Source organism: Carcharhinus amblyrhynchos, chromosome 24 (assembly GCF_965287045.1).
Source record: "Carcharhinus amblyrhynchos chromosome 24, sCarAmb.v2.hapA, whole genome shotgun sequence".
NCBI classification, from domain to species: Eukaryota; Metazoa; Chordata; class Chondrichthyes; order Carcharhiniformes; family Carcharhinidae; genus Carcharhinus; species Carcharhinus amblyrhynchos.
Genome location: NC_137347.1, coordinates 15109384 through 15130333, shown reverse-complemented (window position 1 = coordinate 15130333; position 20950 = coordinate 15109384). Strand labels below are relative to the sequence as shown.

The 20950-nt window shown below is 42.7% G+C and overlaps 1 protein-coding gene across 1 annotated transcript in view; it reads right to left on the bottom strand.

Moving 5' to 3' along the window:
- csmd2 (CUB and Sushi multiple domains 2) overlaps positions 1-20950 on the bottom strand; it is a 1720603-nt gene that overhangs the window by 308956 nt on the left and 1390697 nt on the right. Inside the window, exon 26 of the mRNA XM_080211135.1 lies at positions 5213-5415. Coding sequence (XP_080067261.1) covers positions 5213-5415 — 203 coding nt within the window. The remainder of the gene's footprint in view (positions 1-5212; positions 5416-20950) is intronic.

Sequence of the window (20950 nt, the reverse complement as noted above, 5' to 3'; positions counted from 1 at the left end):
ATGCATCAGGAATCAGGGGCCCCCAGCAATTACACCCCAGTCAGTTTAACAACAGTGGTGGGCAAGTTTCTACAAACAACTTTCAGGATAGAATTTGGAATCATGTGGAAAAACATGGGTCAGTTAGGAAAAGCTAGCACAAATTTCTAAAGGCAAAACCATGTGATAGAGTCAAAAAGGTATACAGCACAGAAAAAGACCCTTTGGCACAACACATCTGCGCCAGTCAAGGACAAACCCCCCCCCCAACTATTCTAAACCCATTTTCCAGCACTTGGTCCACAGCCTTGTATGCCTTGGTATCACAGGTGTACATCTAAATACTTCTTTAATGTTATGAGGGTCTCCATCTCCATCACCCTTTCAAGCAGTGAGTTTGACAATCCAACCTTTGGGTGAAAAGGTTTTTCCTCATACCCCCTCTAAACCTCCTGCTCCTTACCTTAAATCTATGCCCCACCATCATTGGTCCCTCCATCAAGGGGAAAAGCTGTTTCCTGTCTACTCTATCTCTGCCCCTCATAATTTTATTCACCTCAATATGTCCCCCTTCAGTCTTCTCTGCTCCAAGTAAAAGCCCAGTCTATTCAATCTCCTAAAACTTCCCAGACCAGGTAACATCCTGGTAAATTTCCTTTGCACTCTTTCCAATGCTATCACGCCCCTCCTATAATTTGGATTCCAAAACTGTACATAATATTCTAGCTGTGGCCAAACCAACATTTTAGTTTCAGCATAACCTCCCTGCTCTTAAACTCGATGGGAACAAATCTCTGACCTTGCCGCACCATGAGTAGGTGATGCCAGTCCTAGAGAATAGAGTACAAGCCCAAAAATCTGTGTTGCGCCTCTCGCCAAACAGTTTGCGAGTTTTCTGGCTCCTTCCTAATGGCTTAAACGCAATCATGCCCAGAAAGGACCGAATCCTATTAATATATTTGAAGTAGCATTTAAATATACATGGCTCATTCAAATCCCAATGCATGGCATTCTTTGGCCTTTGGGATGGTGCAAAAATGGCAAAAAATCCATGTCAACTACATCAAATGCACCATCCTCACCAACCCACCTTGTTATCTCCTCAAAAACTTCAATCAAGCTTCTCGGACACAATCTCCCTCAACAATCCATACTGAAAGCCCGATATTAATCCATGCCTTTATACATGACGACCAGTACTGGCCAGAAAAAATTTCAATAATTTAGTTGACTTGCCTGTTCTAACATAACCTATCTGTCCCTTTTCTCCTTTATAGACAATGTACAAGGTTAGCAGTTCTCCAATACTCCAGCATGATATAGCCAGGGAGGATTAGAAAATGATGGTAAGGGTCTCCACCAGTTACTCCCTTGTTCACATTTCAACTGGGCCTGATGATTTATTGACTTTTATAAGTGCTAAAAATTTCTTTTCAACCGGTTTTATCCTCATCAATATTTTACATTGCACGCCCTTAGCTCCAGCATCTGCATCATCCCTCTCTTTTATAAAAACTGATGCAAAGTATTCATTAATAATCTTTATAGAATCATAAAGAACTAGAGCCCTCAAATGTCTCCTTTTATTTCATATCACTCTGGTCATTCTTTCCTGCCTTGGAATGTTTCTTTGTTGTGAAAATGTAAAGGTTACTTGGCCAATTACCCTGTTCAGCAACTGATTGCGTCCTCAGTGGGCTTAATTCTCCGTGGGCATGTTTCAGGTTCCTGCACCGCCTGCCAATTGTTGTACCGTGTGGGATGGTGATGACATTTGGATGCATGCCCAACATCTTCCCATGAGATTTCAAGTGCTTCCCAGTTAGGCACACACCCACTTGATCAACATAAAACCCCGGCCATGGAGCACTGACAGAGATACCCAAAACACATGAATCTTAGGGATGTAGTAAGTTCAGGGAACTCTGAACATAAGAACTAGGAGCAGGGGTAGACCATCTGGCCCCTCAAGCCTGCTCCACCATTCAATAAGATCATGGCTGATCTTTTCATGGACTCAGGTCCACTTACCCGCCTGCTCACCATAACTCTTAATTCCTTTACTTTCAAAATTGTGTCTATTCTTGCCTTAAAAACATTCAAAGAGGTCAGGGAATTCCACAGATTCACAACTCTTGTGTGAAGAAGTTCTTCCTCAGCTCAGTCCTAAATCTACTCCTCCTTATTTTGAGGCTGTGCCCCCAAGTTCTCATTTCACCTGCCAGTAAAAACAATCTCCATGCTTTTATCTTTGCTATTCCCTTCATATTATATGTTTCTATCAGACCTCCCCTCATTCTTCTGAATTCCAATGAGCATAGCCCCAGTCTACTCAGTCTTTCCTCCTAAGCCAACCCTTTCAACTCTGGAATTAACCGAGTCTCCTCTGAACCCCCTCCAGTGCCAGTATATCCTGAAGTTTGGATCATGTTGGCATCTATGAGCTGCAGCAATGTAGAGAGTGTAGAAACATGGAGAGTAGAAGGACTTCAGCGAGAGGCGTACAGAGTGCAATGAGATTGACATGCAGACGACTTGAGGCAGAGCAGACAAGAGGCATGAAAGGTGAAAGGGTGAGGTCTTGAAAATGGAGAACCATAGAAACATGAAAAACGCAGGGATCTTGGAAGTCTGGAGAATGCACGGAAAGTCCCAGGTATCTCCAAAACATGGTCTTCAAGATGGAAAGAAAATAATATAGAGTTTTCAACAAGAAACTGACAATGTCAGATTCGGATGGAAGAATTTAATGCCCTTCTCTGGAGCAACTTTGGAGGCAGAAACCCTTTAATCAGGTGATGGTTGCCGGGTGATGACCTTGCACCTTCCCACCTCTTCACAGATGAAGTTTGGGGTGAGAAAGCTCATAAGTGGCCTTCCCTCACGACCAGCCAAGGCCCCCATGTGTGTAATTAACGATTCAGTCTGTCACTACAGATATTCATCTAGTGGCAGGTCGGAGAGCCACCTCACAGGAAGACCCAAAAACAATTGTTGCTTGATTTGCTTGTGGGGTCCCAGGGAGTGTCTCATTCAAAGGAACACAGTGCCTGAAAGAGGGATTTCGATCAGGAAGGGGGAATCCACTGAGGGCCACTCTGTCTACCCTTGCTGTCTACCAAGCAAGGTAGATTGCTTGGTAGATCTACCTCCCCCCAACACTCTCCCATGAACCCCATCCTGCCATCACTCACCTGCAGGCTGGAACCCTTGCCAATTCTAGGCCACTCCCAGGCTGCACTATCAACAATTGCCACCATTCCTGCAGGAGTGGACTGCAGTTAACAGCTTCCCTCTGATTGACAGGCAGCCCTTGGGGGCAGAAATTCCTCCTCTGGATTCCTCAACCCTGTGGAAGGCCTGTCACTGTCCACTTTGGTGCGTGAAAAGCACTTAATATCAGGTGGGCCTTCCCCAAAGAAGTCCATGCATGGGGTCATCACCATAGCTGTCCCTTGTATTAATTACCACCTAGAGTGTGGGAGCAGCAGGAAGTTTATAGCATCATAGATTCCTTGCTGTGCACAAGTGGGCCATATAGTGCCAGCACCGACGCTTCTTATCCAGGCTTCTCCCCACCCTATTCCTATAAGCGTGTGCATTTACCCTGGTTAATCCACCTAACTTACACATCTTTGGATACTAAGGGGCAAATCAGCATGGACAATCCACCTAACCTGCACATCTTTGGACTGTGGGAGGAAAACGGTGCATCCGGAGGAAACCCACATAGATACGGGGAGAACGTGCAAACCCCACACAGACTGTCAACCAAGGCCAAAGTTGAATCCAGGTCTCTGGCACTGTGAGGCAGCAGTGCTAACCACAGTGCCACCAAGTTTATGCAGGAGGAAGATCTTGGTGCAAGTGTGTGGGAATGGCTAATTAGTTCTTCAATTTATAAGTTAAAATGATAATCACCTCTTCACAGTTTGACTCATACACTTCATGAAATAAAATATTACTATAGAAATAGCAACACATGATGATAATCCCCTGAGTACTTGGGCGTATGACAAAGGACATAATAATAAAGCACCTCCACATTGCCCCTAGAAACAATCTAACATACTGCACAAACCACACGCCGTGATTACTGAAATGTGGGGACAATGTGATTGTATAAATAGAATGTCGCAAGTGATCAGCTGAGCTGCTGCTGCTGATTATAGTGAATAACAATGCTAAACTGATCCTTAGGGGGCATTTTCCTGCCCCACCTACTACAGGAATCATAGTGGGGGAAGGGGGAAAGGGAATGAGCAGACCATGAAGGTCTGTTGACCTCGGGTGGGGCAAACGCAGATGGAAAATCCTGCCCTCAGTGTCAGGATTTAGGGTAAATATGTGGGCCAACAGGGATAGGGCCTGGCCGGGATTGTTGTTGGTGCAGACTCAATGGGCCAAATGGCCTCCTTCTGCACTGTAGGGATTCTATGACACCATGTATAGTCGTAGAGCGAAGAATTTCAAAACATGTTGGCTGCCAAAATGAGAGCGTTCACCCATTTGGAGCAAGCACTCCAGATGGTCAAATGACCTCTGCATTCCTTATGTGCATAAATACCAAAGGGAAGTGGGAGAAAGTGATTGCTCCAAGTATCAGCAACAAATTTTTACGTGTCTGAATAATCTGACAAAACATTAGCTACAAAATGCTAAATAAAATATGAGCCATTGCAATTACAAATCAATGCTGCTCTAAAAAGTCAGCAGGGTTTTTTTTAATCATGGGCTGAAAAAGTAGATTTCTCCCTTCCCATAAAATGATGAAATGAAGGTTGTTAATCTGAATCAACCTGGTTATTATGCTTATTGAATTAAACAGAAAACCTAAATCTAATCAGGTGTAATTTTCAGACTTGAAAAGAAACGCATTTAAAATCCACCTTTCTAATTCAAATATTACTATGCCTTTATTTTCAATTAGAGGATACTGTGCCTCAAAACTAATTTCAACTGAAGAGATACTCAGAGAAAAAAATATTCTCTCGAAACATCTCTAACCTCAACTGAAAAATTTCACATTAAGAGAACATATGAAATATTCACAGGAAAAGCCATTTAAGCTGAGACGCCTGTTCCTTTCACAGACTGTTTACAACTTACCTGATCATGGGCATAAATATAACCTCCAGATGAAAGTTTCGCACAAGACCTGGGACAATATTTCAACCGCTCGCACTATTGGAATCACCGACGGTACGGATTAGCTGGTTATATTGGCACGTACCTGAGAACTGAATGGCAAAGCCCTGCTTGCTGGTGAAGAAGTCCGTGTCGAACTGCAGCGTGACAGAGTTGAACGTGCTGTGGATATCCTGGGGCAGCGTGGAACCGCTCATCTCCCTCAGCAGAATGCCACTCTCCAGCGAGCCATCCCAAACCTTCAGAACGTCATGGAGGGCCTCTGTGTGGAACACCAGAAAGTGGATGCTAAAGGAACAAGCAGAAAGAGAAACAGGGGAAAAGGATCAGGCAATTCATCTGTGACACACAATGGGACTATAACTTGCTACTGGAGTTCTTACAAGTAACTGAGTATTCTTCAATTACTTCAGGTATTTCTTCAGGTCAGGAGTAAAATGGGACTATTTCCCTTCCATGACTTCAAAGTCCAAAATAATGATGGTTATGACAGAAACGAAAAACAAAGTTTGATATTTTTATACGTTTTCTGGTTTTTACAAAGATATAAAGGCACCAATCAATCAAAAGGGATTGGATAAACACATTGCGAGTTCTTTTAGCAATTCTAAATGTGTGAACTTGTTCAAGATTCTCTTATAGTTAACATGCAGTTTCAGTCGGCAGTTAGGAAGGCAAATGCAATGTTAGTATTCATAGCGAGAGGGCAAGAATACAAGAGCAAGGGTGTACTTTTGAGGCTGTATAAGGCTCTGGTCAGACCCCGTTTGGATATTGTGAGCAGTTTTAGGCCCCATATCTAAGGAAGGATGTGTTGGCCTTGAGAAGGGTCCAGAGGAGGTTCACAAGAATGATCCCCGGAAAGAAGAGCTTGTCGAATGAGGAATGGTTGAGGACTCTGGGTCTGTACTCGTTGGAGTTTAGAAGGATGAGGGGGAATCTTATTGAGACTTACAGAGTACTGTGAGGCCTGGGTAAAGTGGATGTGGAGACATTGTTTCCACTAATAGGAAAAACTAGAACCAGAGAGCACAAAGGGACGATCCTTTAAAACAGAGATGAGGAGGAATTTCTTCAGCCAGAGAGTGGTGAATCTGTGGAACTCTTTGCCGCAGAAGGCTGTGGAGGCCAGGTCATTGAGTGTCTTAAAGACAGAGATAGATAGGTTCTTAATTAATAAGGGGCTCAGGGGTTATGGGGAAAGGGCAGGAGAAGGGGGATGAGAAAAATATCAATCATGATTGAATGGCGGAGCAGATGGGCCGAGTGGCCTAATTCTGCGCCTTTGTCTTATAATAACATATATATATTTATTATGTTATGGACTTCTGCTTCAAGACACCAGCAGCAAAAGTAGAGCTAAACAGGGTGACATGATACACTTCCTTTCAGTGACATCATGCTCCAATCCCCTAAAGGCATATTACAACAACAGACATGCTACAGACTGGAGGTTTTAATTCACCTTCCACAAGGAACCTTGTGCAGAGCCTGCAGCTTCTCACTGGAAATAACCTTTTGGTCATAAATCCAAGCATTAACCATTAACCTTTGGCTCCTGCCACTGAGCCAATTTTGGATCCAATTTGCCACTTGCCCTAGGATCCCATGGGTATTTCCTTTTAGGGCTGGGTGGAAAGTGGTGAACTGGCTACCTTTTACTCATCCTCCTTGGTTGGTCACAAAAAAGGTTTAAACTTTTTTACCATGAGGATAGGCCTTTTCCAAAGTAATTATTTAAACTGTGAGAATAAGGAAGCAACCAAAGAAAGAGCAAATTCATTAATCGTTAAATTGAAAAAAGTAATTAAAAACAAAATAAGAACAAAGAACAGTACAACACAGTAACAGGCCCTTAGGTCCATATATGACACTTTTCTGAAGACCTTTTGCCTCCATGGAAATGTCAAACATTCGGCCCTCATGTAGTCATTAGGACACATACAAAGTTAAAGTAAAAATAAAATGTTTATCTATTAGTTACAAGTATGGCTTACATTAACACTCAATGAAGCTACTGTGAAATTTCCTGAGTCGCCATACTCCGGCACCTGTTTGGTCAATGCACTTAACCAGCACGTCTTTTAGACTGTGGGAGAAAACCAGAGCACCTGGAGGAAACCCACTTAGACATGGGGAGAATGTGCAGACTCCACACAAAGCATGACCCAAGCCGGGAATCAAACCCGGGTCCCTGCGCCGTGAGGCAGCAGTGCCAACCACTGTGCTGCCCCCTATGTACTTGCATACACATGCAGCAGAAATAGGGGGCCTTGGCAAATACTGACCAGTCACGTTAACATCAATACTGCGCAAGTTTCTGGAAACAATTATTTGTGATAGAATTAGTAGTCACATGGAAAACTGTGGGTCAAGTAGGAAGAGTAGCTAAATTTAGCTAAATGGCTAAATTTTTCAAGCTTGGAGTTTTTTTGAAGAGGTTTCAATTTATTTTCCACAAATTCATCTTGGTACAATGGTTAGCACTGCTGCCTCACAGCGCCAGGGACCCAGGTTCAATTCCCGGCTTGGGTAACTGTCTGTTCGGGGTCTGCATGTTCTCCCCGTGTCTGTGTGGGTTTTCTCTGGGTGCTCCACTTTCCTCCCACAATATGAAACGTATGTTGGTTAAGTGCATTAGCCATGCGAAATTCTCCCTCAGTATCACCAAACAGGCGCCCAAGTGTGGCGACAAGGGGATTTTCACAGTAACTTTATTGCAGTGTTAATACTTGAGACACTAATAAATAAATTTTAACTTAAAAACGTCACAAGTTTATTTTCCTCACATGAAAATGCATTATAAGGTGTTTTTGGTGTAGTCAGTGGATGCTACCATCAGCTCCCCCAAAGCATTGATCAATGGTTTTTAGTTGATCTTCCCATTCTTCCTACGTACTTCCACTTGACCCAACAGTCAGTTTGTGACCATTTCTGAAGGAGGGTTTTCAGCTTGCTTTGGAAAAATGTATATACTTGCAGCGAAGAGGAAGACTCATCATCATGAACAAAAAATCCTGTTCCTTTTTCTGAAAAACCTCCGGACAACCCAATGTGATGACACAGAGTGATGGCATATAACCATCAAACCAGAATGCATGAATATGAGAGTGAAATTGTTTCAAAAGAAGATTAGCCTGTTAAATAATACAAACAAATGGAACTCACTGATCCACTGGAAGTGCCAAAGTACCAAAGTGTCCCTCTTCCAGAGTGCTACCTCAAATTTAAACACATCCTTTCACGATTGTTTTACTGAAATCCAGGTGCAATCACACGGCTGCAAATACTGCAATTTACCTGACAGACCATTTTATTAGAGCCTCTTGGTACTTCATTCTGAGGGATTATTTGGAAATCTTTCTGGCCTTTTCTGAATAATGAGGATGAATTTACATGTATATTTTACACATATCCTCAAGAATTTGCCATCTGAGAGAGTCTTCTTCCAGCATGCATTTTTATCAATTCCTATCCGGCAACTATTTTCCTTTGAAAGTTCATAATGAAAGTTCATAATGAAAGATCTCAGAATTGCGAGGCATTACCGAAACAGATTCTGACAGGTTGTTCTGCTCTGCTTTCATCATATTAGCTGCAAAAATGGATTGAAGAGGCTGTTTTACCATTTCAGAGATACAGCATTCCCTAATTACACTGCCCTGGCTTGTCCCAGGCAGGTACCCAGATTGTGCAAATGATGCTAACCATTTGTCATTACCTTACAAATCGATTATAAATCTAAATGAACTAATGGTCACTATTCCCAGATGTTTTCCCACTGAAATACACTCACTTGCCCAACTTTAGGTGCATTGGCCATGATAAATTCTCCCTCAATGTCCCCGAACGGGTTCCAGAGTGTGGCAACCAGGGGATTTTGCTGTCTGCATGAGGAAAAAGAATCACTGGATTGTTCTGTTCCTGAAGTCAGCATACCCTTCCCAAGATGCGGGGCTCAGAACGGTACACGACTCTCCTCACACTCTTTTGGCCAGTGCTCCATTCCCTGATGCTAATTATTTTCCTGCTGTCCAGTGTTCTCTTTCAGCTGAGCAAGTACCTTTGCACTTCTTGCATTTTACCACATTTATTTACTTTGCAGAAGCAATGTTTTGCAAAACGTCTTGGATGATTTTTGGGCATCATATAGAGACATAATGAATAATGAGCAACTCCAATATAATCAGCAGGTCTGACATCATCTGCGGGGAGAAAATACAGCCAATGTTTTGAGTCCACATGACTCTTCGTCTGCAGACAAAGGGTCATCCAGACTCGAAACTTTGGCTCTATTCTCTTCCCACAAATGCTGTCAGACCTGCTGAGATTTTCCAGCATCCTCTGTTTCTGTTTAAAGTATATTTATTTATTAGTCACAGGTAGGCTTACACTGACACTGCAATGAAGTAACTGTGAAGTTACTGTAAAAATGAACTTTTGTTTCAGATTCCAGCATTCGCAGTATTTTGCTCTTATCCAATATAATCAGTGCTGATGATGAGTACAGGCATAATTCAAAGATGTTACAAGTCGCTGCGCTACTGAGGTGTTCAGAGAATGCTGAAAGTGTTCGAACCACTAATTCATTCCAAACCAACTGTTACTTTATGTATCATGTAATTAATAGCTGACAATTAGTTTGTGCCAATAAACTGTTAGTTAGTAAAATCTGCCATGATGTGTGATAACCTTCTGAGAATATCAATTATTGCATAACAAAATATTGAAACACTCTGTAATATTTTTAAAAGGTTATGTCTATGCACGCTTTCTGTTGTCAGATGTTTCCTTTAAAAATTCCATGGGTGGGACTTTCTGGCAGCGCTCGCTCTGTAACCAGAAAATCCTGCCCGTGGTCTGCCCCTTGCCTGCTCCGATTACTGTGGCAGGCAGAACAGGAAAACTCACCCCCATGTTTCTAGTGGAAACCGCCTGTGTAAGCTTGTCACATATTAATTACACGCCCTGTCAATGAACAGGCAGTTAGTTTTATACAGCGCCTTTCATGATCTTAAGACATCCCCAAGTGCTTTATAATGAAAGATATAGGGTAGCAAATAGGAAATGCAACAGACGATTTGTGCACAGCAAGCTCCCACAAACGACTATATGAATAATCGGTTTTAGTGATTTTGATTGAGGGATAGATATTTGCAAGCACACCAGAGATAACCCCACTGCATTTCTTCCAAATACTGCTATGCAATCTTTGACATCTGAGAGGGCAGGTGAGCCCTCAGCTTAACATTGACAGCACACCTGACAGTGCAGCATGCCCCCAGAACTGCACTGGAGCATCAGCTCCGATTTTTTTGGAAGAAGGACACGAACCCAGAAACTTCTGACTGAAGAGTCCAGAGTGACACATATGTGGCAGTACTTTATCACCGGAGTGTTTTCTTGCTCCAATTTCTCAGGCTGTGAGTGAGAGAAACACCTTTGCTCCTGTCATGCCCCAATATATTCTGAACTTCAAAGTTATTTTGATATTTTAAATCACAAAAGGCTCAATAACATGACCACTTGAAGATCACTTCTTTGTGGATTGAAAGTTATGAAGAGAGGTTGGATAGGCTTGGGTTGTTTTCGTTGGAGCAGAGAAGACTAATGGACAACCTGAGTGAGGTGTACAAGATTATGAGGGGCATGGACAAAGTGGATAAAGAGCAGCTGTTCCCCTGAGCTGAAGGGTCAGTCACAAGGGGACATGGGTTCAAGGTGAGGGGCAAGACATTTAGGGGAGTTGTGAGGAGAAACATTTTTACCTGAAGGGTGGTGACGGTCTGGAATGTACTGCCTGGGAGGGTGGTGGAGGCCGGTTGCCTCACATCCTTTATGAAGTACCTAGATGAACATTTGGCACATCACAACATTCAAGGCTATGGATCAAACGCTGGTAAATTGGATTAGGTGGAAGGTCAGGTGCTTTTTCATGTGTTTGTGCAGACTTGATGGGCAAAAGGGCCTTTTCTGCATTGTGTGATTCTATAATACCATTCCCCTCTCTCAAAAGGAAACAAAAATAACTTTATAGACTGATGTTGAATTTTCCTGAATTCTTTTATGAGATACAGGTGTCGCTGCCAAGGACAACATCTGTGAACCTTCTCTAATTGCATTTGAACTGAGTAACCAGCTAGACCATTTCAGAGGACAGTTAGTAGTCCACTGCTAAAGATGTTGTGGATCTGAAGCCACATGTAAACCATATCATGTAAGGATGCAGATCTTTTTCCCTAAATAACATTATAGGTCTTTAATGATAACTTCTAATTCTCAATCCCAGATTTTAGTAATTGAAGTTGAATCCTAACAGCTGCCATGGTGTCTCTGTATTACGTGTGAATGATATTTCCATTAAACCACCATCTTTCCTATAGGATTAGAAGGACTCCCTTTAACCTGTTGCAACTTACATAAGAACATAAGAACATAACTTTAAATCAACCTCTTAGAAATTTGCATACAGGACACTTAGCAGCTTCCTGAGAACCCTTTGCCTTACCAGACTTTCACTTTGACTAGGCCATCACCTTCATCTAAGAAGCAACAGGCCTGCCACAATAGAGACTTAGGTCATTGTAAATTATGACTATTATTTTACCCCTGTCTGCATCTAACCTTTGTGTGTAAACATGTATGTATGAAGATGAGTGAGTGAGACACTACATTTTAAAATGTGGAACAATTGCATGACAATAAATAATTTTCTTTATTTTAAAGCTCACAAAAGCTTACTGCTGGAATTATTTAATTGAGATTCTCACTCTGAGGAGAAGGGAAAGCACATACTTTACACATCAGCATACTAGTCATGGGCAAGAAGAATCAAACAAATTCATTCTGTGACTCATTGAATCAAAAAAATCCTACTGTGCAGCAGGAGGCCATTTGGCCTATCGAGTCTGCACCGACAACAATCCCACTCAGCCCTATTCCCATAACCTCATGTATTTACCTTAGCTAGTCCCCCTGACACGAACGGGCAATTTAGCATGGCTAATTCACCTAAACCGCACATCTTTAGACTGTGAAAAGAAATCGAAGCACCCAGAAGAAACCCACACAGACATGGAGAGAACGTGCAGCCTTCGCGCACACAGTGACGCAAGCCGGGAATTAAACCCGGGTCCCTGGCACTGTAAGGCAGCAGTGCTAACCACTGTGCTGCCAAACAATTCCACTCTTCATCCCAAACTGATGTATATTTTTCTGGTTAACGAGGAATAAAAATACAAAATCAAAGTAGCAAAGAAATAAAAGGAGAGAATATCTGACTTTCAACATTATTGAATTAGCTTGTCATATATTATCAGATAACATTTGATCTCTCACCTCAATTGTTCACCAAGGCTATGGTTGGTCTTAATTCTCTGCGTACAAGGCCACATGATATTTGTGAGGAATATATTAAATTGCTCCTTGTGTCACATGTTCATTTATTTGAGCATTACAATTCTGCAGGGTGGCATGGCATGGTGGTTAGCACTGCTGTCTCACAGTGCCAAGGCCTGGGTTCAATTCCGGCCTCTGGTCAGTGTGGAGTTTGCAAGTTCTCACCATGTCTGTGTGGGTTTCCTCTGGGTGCTCCGGTTTCCGTCCACACTCCAAAGATGTGTGGGTTAGGTGGATTGGCTATGCTATAAATTTCCCCTTCATGTCAGGGGGGTTAGCAGGTAAGTACATGGGTTACTGGGGGAAGGTCTAAGTAAGATTGTTGTCAGTGCAGGTTTGATGGGCTGAATGGCCTCCTTCTGCACCAGTAACTGAGACATTTCTTCTTAACGTTATGAAGCAAATAGGTGTGTGCTGGCACACCTACGGTTGTCAACCATTTGCCCTAAGTCAGATTTTTAATCCGAGGTCTGAACAAACCATATCAAACACCACTATCTACATATGAAAACTTCTGAAACTTTATTAAATAATTACAATTGTTTTAGGGTATGTATAATAATGTCTTAAAATCTTCTCAACACTTACTCACTGGGGTCATCCCCCACCAGGCTAACTCAACCTTGTTCCAATGCCAGTTTACAACACAACTGTTTACAATCCGATACTTATAGCAACTTTTCTGGGATTTTGGGAGGCTCAGAGAGGCAAACATTTCCTATCCTGCTCTCCACGGGAATCATAGCTGGCAGGACAGAAACGTTGGCAGACCATGCAAAGGCTTATTGACCTGGGGCAGGAATCTCCGGCCTTGGGACAAATGCAGCCGGAAAATCCTGTCCAGAGGTCTCTTCATTGTGAACTCAGACACTGCTTTCATTGTGCACGGCACAGAACCCCAGTGTATTTACCTCAATGAGCACCGAGAGTTTAGCTTCTTGGAGTATGAGCTCCTTGATTGAGGTAACAATTGCCTGCCCAATCAGGGAGTCTCACCTGATATTGAGGAGTGTCAGGTCTTCAGACACTCCAGATTCTGACTTTATACCTGAAGCGCTCTTAGGAGTGGAGATGAGTTTGCAAATGAAGGGAATATTGGTGAAAGGAAACCCAATTGCACCAAATTAATTCTAATCATGACTGGTCTCAATATTCCCACATTATTTTCAGGTCTCTTCATTTGAAAAGCCAATTTCAGCTGCACCTCAAAAGGTTCATCGAGCACACTCTAAGTCTATCAATTAAACACAAGTGCACCAAACAAAAATAATGAGCATTTTATTTATTGCCATGCACAAATGGCAATGGATAGCTTAATTGCTGCAGAATGTTTTCTACTGATAGGGGGTGTGAGGTCTCCCATTGACAATGTTCTTATCTACATGGCAAAGCAGATTTATTAATTATGCTGAGCATCTTTGGATGGTATGAAATATACTTGTATATTTTTGCTCTCATGTTATGATGCCCATAGATGTGCAAGCTAGGTGGAGTAACTGTGTGAAATTGCCTCAGATGCCAGAATTTTACCGTCTTGCTCGCTGGAAACTTGTAAGATCCCGCCCAAGGCCAACGGAGAATGCCGTTCTGTGAGCCTTTCCTGCCCCTATACCGGGGTGGGCGTGCCAGTAAAATTCCAGCATTAGTGTCCAATGATATGTAGGCTGAGTGGATTAATTATGGTAAATGCACAGGATTACGGGGATAGGTCAGGGGTGAGAGGGAGATAGGCCTGGATAAGACCTAAGGTAGCATGGTAGCACAGTGGTTAGCACTGCTGCTTCACAGCTCCAGGGATCTGGGTTCAATTCCTGGCATGGGTCATTGTCTGTGCAGAGATTGCACATTCTCCTCGTGTCTGCATGGGTTTCTTTTGGATGCTCCAGTTTCCTTCCAAAGACCAAAGATGTGCAGGTTAGGTTGATCGGCCGTGCTTAAATTGCTCCTTAGTGTCCTGAAATGTGTAGGTTAGAGGGATTATTGGGTAAAATATGTAGGGATATGGGGGTAGGCCTGGATGGGATTGAGGTCGGTGCAGACTCGATGGGCCAAATGGCCCCTTTCTGTACTGTAGGGTTTCTATGATTTCTAAGATATTCTTTCAGAGAGTTGGTACAGACTAGAAGGGTAGAACGGCCTCTTTCTGAACTGTAGGGATTCTATAATTCAGATCCAGCAAGATATATGAACCCAGGCTTAGGCACCTTACTGAAGGCAGATAGGAAATTCCTCAAGAGAATAGAGTGTGGTTAGAAATGATTAAATCAATACAAGTTTTAGGAGTGAGAAACATTAAACTGAAAGAAATAAAATATCTTTGAGGTATAACTATGAAATTAGTATCGACAGAAAACATTCCTGGACATGAAACATACAACAATACAATTAGTAAGTGCGGCCAATGTTCTGAAGACAATGCCATGGATCCTGCCTTGCAATCGAAGTTCCTCCAGTAAAGGGACACAGCATGTGACACTTTGACTGTCAGCTGAGACAGGTAGACCAATGGGCTAGACATTCTACATATTCATTCATTGTCAATTGTAAAGGTTACATAGAATATACAGCACCAAAAAAGGCCATACTTCATTCCAACCTCTTTCAGGGAATGAATCCCGACCGGCTCTGAAGTCCATCCCTACACCAATTGAGCTTTGAGTAGCAGCAGGTAGAACTATGTCCGCCCCAGATGGCAATTCTGCCTTGGAGACCCATCAGCCAGTTTGATTGGCCAACAGCCCTCCAGTCCCCGAAAAGCACAGTGCTACAGTGGCTGGAAGAGGTACTGCAGTGCCATGCCTGAACTGAGGTCCCAGGGCCACACACCAGGGAAGTAACAATGAGGGAGGGAGGATAGGGGATGCCCTGGTGGTCAGGAGATGGGGAGAGTAGTTGGTGATCTCAATGTCAGAGGATAGGTCAGGATTGAAGAGGGGGTAGGGCCGTAGTGGGGTACAGGGAGAGCCAGAGCTCCAAGTTTGTTAACTACTTCGATTTATCACTCTGTTCCAACTGGTGCCCGTCAGCCGGAAGATTGGGGCTGGCCATGGAAAGGCCATTTAGTGACCATTAAGTGGCTACTTAAAGGCTGTAATAGGAATATGGTCATAATAGGTATATGGGTTGATTTCCTATCTGAGACTCTGCCTGCCCCACTGTCGAATTGCATCTGAGTCGGGGTGGGAGGGATGCTGGAGGGAATCCCAGCCATGCAATTCTGCACTGCTCCCCAACCTCAGGACCTGCCAGGGTACGGTGGGCGGGGGGTGGGGAGGACGATTTATAAAATTCTGGCCAATGACTTGATGGAAGGGAATGAATATATGGTAGATAGCTTTGCTGGTGACACCAAGAGAGGTTGGAAAGTAAATTGTCAAGAGGAGATAGAGAGGCTGGTTAACTGAGTAAGCAAAGGTTTGGCAGATAGAGTAAAATGTGGGAAGAAGTGAACTTGTCCCCTTTGGCATGAAGACAAAAAAAGCAATACACTGTGTGGCAGCATGGTGGCACAGTGGTTAGCACTGCTGCCTCTGAGCACTAGGGACCCGGGTTCAATTCCAGCTTGGATCACTCTGTGTGGAGTCTGCATGTTGTCCCCATGAGTTTCCTCCCACAGTTTGAAAGATGTGCTCGTTAGATGCATTGGCTATACTAAATTCTCCCTCAGTACCCAAACAGGAGGCCGAATGTGGCGACTCGGTGATTTTCACAGTAACTTCATTGCAGTGTTAATGCAAGCCTAACTGTGATACTAACAAATAAACTAAAAACAGTTCAAATGGAGAGAGATTGCAGATGTCACAGTCATGCAAGTTACAATATTGCTGATTTTTAAGGTACATTGTTAAAAGTGCATTCTTCCTTGTGAAAAAAACTTTGCGGTTAAGTTTGAAAAGTCCTTTCACAGCAGACAACTGTCTCCACAGTTGCTTGTTTAAGCATTGTTGAACAACATTATCTCAGAACGAGTCACTAAGAGGCATTAATAATTCAAGGTTGCCTTGACAACATAATTGAATCTTCTAAAGGTGTGAGAATTCACTGGCCAGGAATTTCCAGTACTGTCATGGTGGCACCTTTGTGTGAGATTTGACAGCCCAGCCAACAGTCCATTAACTTTCAGTGAGTACAGATGATCCCTGAGGTATGCAGGGTGGAAAAGTCCTGCTCATTGTTCTGGTAGAAAGAATGCTGCAATCTGAATAACTTCCTAGCACTGTTTGATTCTCCAGTCATTCCTGTCAATGGGATCAGTACTGTTGGCAAATGGCAAGCTCCTGCAACATATTCCCTGGTAGTGGAGGGTGCAAACAACTGGAAACCCCGTTGACTGCGACGGAAATGGAAAATCTCGCCTTTGGCCAGTGGCTCTACCTATTGGATCCACCTAAAAAGGAAAACTCCAAAGTTGTGCAGATTTTGTGTATGGCCATGCTAACTTGCCCCTTAGTGTCCAAAGATGTGTTGGTTAGGTTGATAAGCCATGGTAAATGCGCAGGGTTACAGGGATAGGGCAGATGGGGGCGCCTTGTTGTCTAACGAGGGGCATGCACACGGTGGGTCGTGCGTGGGCTGCTCTTGGATGCTTTGAGAGTGGCCGAGTACTTCGCGTCGTTGTGTGTGCTTAAAACTGGACCAGCAGATGGGCACCACAACAGCTCAGTGCCAGTGTCTGTGGGAGTTTGCGCATTCTCCCTGTGGTTGCGTGGGTTTCCTCCGAGTGCTCTGGTTTCCTCCCACACCCCAAAGATGTGCTCTTAGGCTGATTGGTGTAACAAATTGTCCCTAAACTATTCTCCCCTGAATCTGGTTTCCAATGGGGGTACCATACGCATACACACGGGTCAAGGTAGGTGTAGGAAAATGCTTTGTTAAGATGGTGGCGCAGGCTCGTTGGGCTGAAGGGCCTGTTTCCCGTGCGGGGTTGCTCTTTGCCTGGGTGAGATGTTCTTTCAGAGAGTCAGTGCAGGCTCGATGGAGTACATAGCCTCTTTGTGCACTTGAGGGATTCTATCATACAATTTAACTTCAAAAGCCATCACAGCTATAAAGATGAACCTCAAGTTTCAACACTTTCACTTTGAAAGGAAAGAATTCAAACAATGGACCAGCAAAGATATCTCACAGAGACTGACTTGAAATCTCTTTGTTAAGTATTGCTTTTCTTCCTTCTCTGCATTTTAATCTTTGTATCTGTATTTTAATTACAAACATTATCAATTTCACTTCAAGCGACTTTCAACAATAGTTTCATCACTAACTAACCTTTATCTTGTTTAGCTTGACTGCTGCATTATTTTTAAATTGAACTCAAAATTAAAAGGGGGCTACATTCAATCACACACAATTTCAAACTGATGGAGCAGTTTAGAAGAATGAGCAAGGATCTTACAAATGAGGGGAGATCTCATTGAGACATATAAGATGATGAATGGGATGGATAGGATAGAGGTGGAGAGACTCTTCCCGCTCAGAAAGGACAGTAGGACTAGGGGGCATAGCCTCAAGATAAAGGGGGGGCGGTTTAGAACGGAGTTGAGGAGGAACTTCTTCATTCAAAGGGTGGTGAATCTCTGGAATTCTCTGCCCGTTGAAGTGGTGGAGGCTGCCTCGCTAAATATTTTTAAGACGCGGGTTGATGGGTTTTTGACAAGCGAGGGGATTAAGGGTTATGGGGAGTGGGTGGGAATGTGGAACTGAGCCACGACAGATCAGCCATGATCTTAGTTAATGGCGGGGCAGGCTCGAAGGGCTAGATGGCCTACTCCTGCTCCTATTTCTTATGTTCTTAATGATCCTGAAGGAATTTGACAGGAAGGGTGCTAAGAGGGTGCTTACCATTAGGAGAGAGAGAGAGAAGAGACCAGAGCAAGATAATACAATTTAAAATACAGGGTGTCCCTGATAAGATGATGAGATTTTTTTTCTCTCAGAGAATTATTAGTCCGTGGAACTCTCTTCCCAGAAAGTAGAGGAGGCTGGTTCTTTTAAATTCCAATAGATACAGGCAAAACCTGTTAAACCTTCCTTCTTAAGATATGCCCTAATCCCCAGTGGTTAGCTCTGCTGCCTCACAGTGCCAGGGACCCAGGTTCGATTCCCAGCTTGGGTGACTATGCGGAGTCGCCCCGTGTCTGCGTGGGTTTCCTCCAGGTGCTCCGGTTTCCTGCCACAGTCTGAAAGATGTGCTGGATAGGTCATTGGTCATGCTAAATTCTTCCTCAGTGTACCTAAACAGGTGCCAGAGTGTGATGACTATCAGCTATGATTGAATGACGGAGTAACTCGATGGGCCAAGTGGCCCAATTCTGCTCCTATGTCTTATGGTCTTACTGGGGGATTTTCACAGTAACTTCATTGCAGTGTTAATGTAAGCTCATTTATGACATTAATAAATGAACCTTAAATTTTAAATTTAAGTAAACTTCACAGAACTGTTTCTAACACAATCATTGAATTCATTCAAAACTGAGTTAGATTTTTGATAAACCAGGCTAAATTGCCAACTCCTGCTCCTTAGTTGCATGTTCCTACGTTCAAGTGTCTTCAGCAAGGGAACACCATCTGCAAGTTGCCCTCCAAGCCATCTTGACTTGGAACCACACTGCCATTCCTGAATTGTCACTGCATCGAAACCCTAGAATTCCTGTCTCAGCTGTACTGGTTCCAGGAGGCGGTTCACCATCACCTTCTCAAGGGTAATTAGGAATGGGCAATAAATGGTGGCCTAGCCATGTCTACATCCGGCAAAAAATATTAAAAAGTCGCTGTCAGCAGGTTGGTAATAAATAATAATAGTTAAATGTAGTTTAGAAGTCACTTAAACTTGGTTGGACAAACAAAGCTTTTTTCTAGCACGTTAGTTGATTGCTGATTGGTCGTACTGCAATTTCACATACTTCATATCTTTCAAAGCCACCTGATGTGGTGCCAGTATATTAAATCTCATGGTGAAGCACGGCACATCAAGGTTCCACGTCTGACAATGCATGTTGTTGATAATTTCCAGATCAACAGTTTTAGTACGACGATCATTTTATAGTCAGAATCAATCAATATTGTCTTTAGCACAATGAACATAATATGATTCATCACGTACCAGCCAACTCAAGAACAGCTTCTTCTCTGCTGCCAGGCTTTTGAATGGACCTATCTAAAGCCAATCTTTCTCTGAACCCTAGCTATGACTGTAACACTACATTCTGCCCCCTCTCTGAACGGTATGCTTTGTCTGTATCGTGCAAGAAACAACAGTTTTCACTGTGTACTAATATATGTGACAATAATAAATCAGATCAAATCAAACAAAAAATTAGAAGCATTTTGTGCTGACACCAAGTGAAAAGAAACCATTTCAAGAACTAAACTCATTAGCATGTTATTGGAAACCAGCCTGACCAGATAAATAGCTTAATTGTGAGACAATTAAAGAATAAACAATTAATCAACAGATGTATCAGTAAGGCTGGTCATATAACCTACAACACAAAGCTTTAATAACGTTTTATAATTATAAATAGTTAACACTTAATTTTGAGTATACTAACATTAATTATGAGAACTGTAAGATGCTGTCTTCCCAGGCAGTCTGGAAAGGTAACATAAACTTCAAGACTTTGACTGAATAAATGAGTAGGGCATTATTCAGACTGTTTCAATTATAAATTGACAATGTTGAGTTAACCATTAATTGTTTTGACACTTTGGCAAACTCAAGATGAAACAAGGAGAGAAGCCATTGAAATAAGGTTAAGAAAATGTTTGTAATTCAGGAAAACCAACATTACTGACAAGAGAGCAATCAGCTATCTCGAACAATTGGCTCAGGGTGACTTATAACATCTTTAAGCTGTAAAATAAAGATCCTAAAAAATGGTGGCACAGTGGTTAGCACTACTGCTTCACAGTGCAGGGCTTGGGTCACTATCCACGTGGAGTTTGCATGTTCTCCCCGTGTCTGCTGGTTAGGTGCATTGACTTTGATAATTTCTCCCTCAGCTGAACAGGTGCCAGAATGTGGTGACGAGGGGATTTTCACAGCAACTTCATTACAGTGTTAATGTAAGCCTTCTTGTGACACAAATAAATAACTTATCCATGTTTTTGTAACTATCACTTTGTTTCTTGGTCTGATCAAATAAGGGTGGTGGTGAGAAAAGCCTATTCCATTATCACAGTTAACCTTTCTCCATTTAGTATTAACTCCTGCCAATTACTTGTTGAAGTGGAAATTTTCCTGCTTCTTGACTGTGGTAGAAAGACTCAACAAAGTTTGTTCCAACAAAATAATTAGTCTTTATTTACAAAACACTGCATGCAATATTGGCAAAAACTTGCGTTCACAGAGCCGTCGTTATGACTTGTTAATTCTTCCTCAAGTCCACCCTTACACAAAGAATCAATTCAGTATAGATACATAATCATT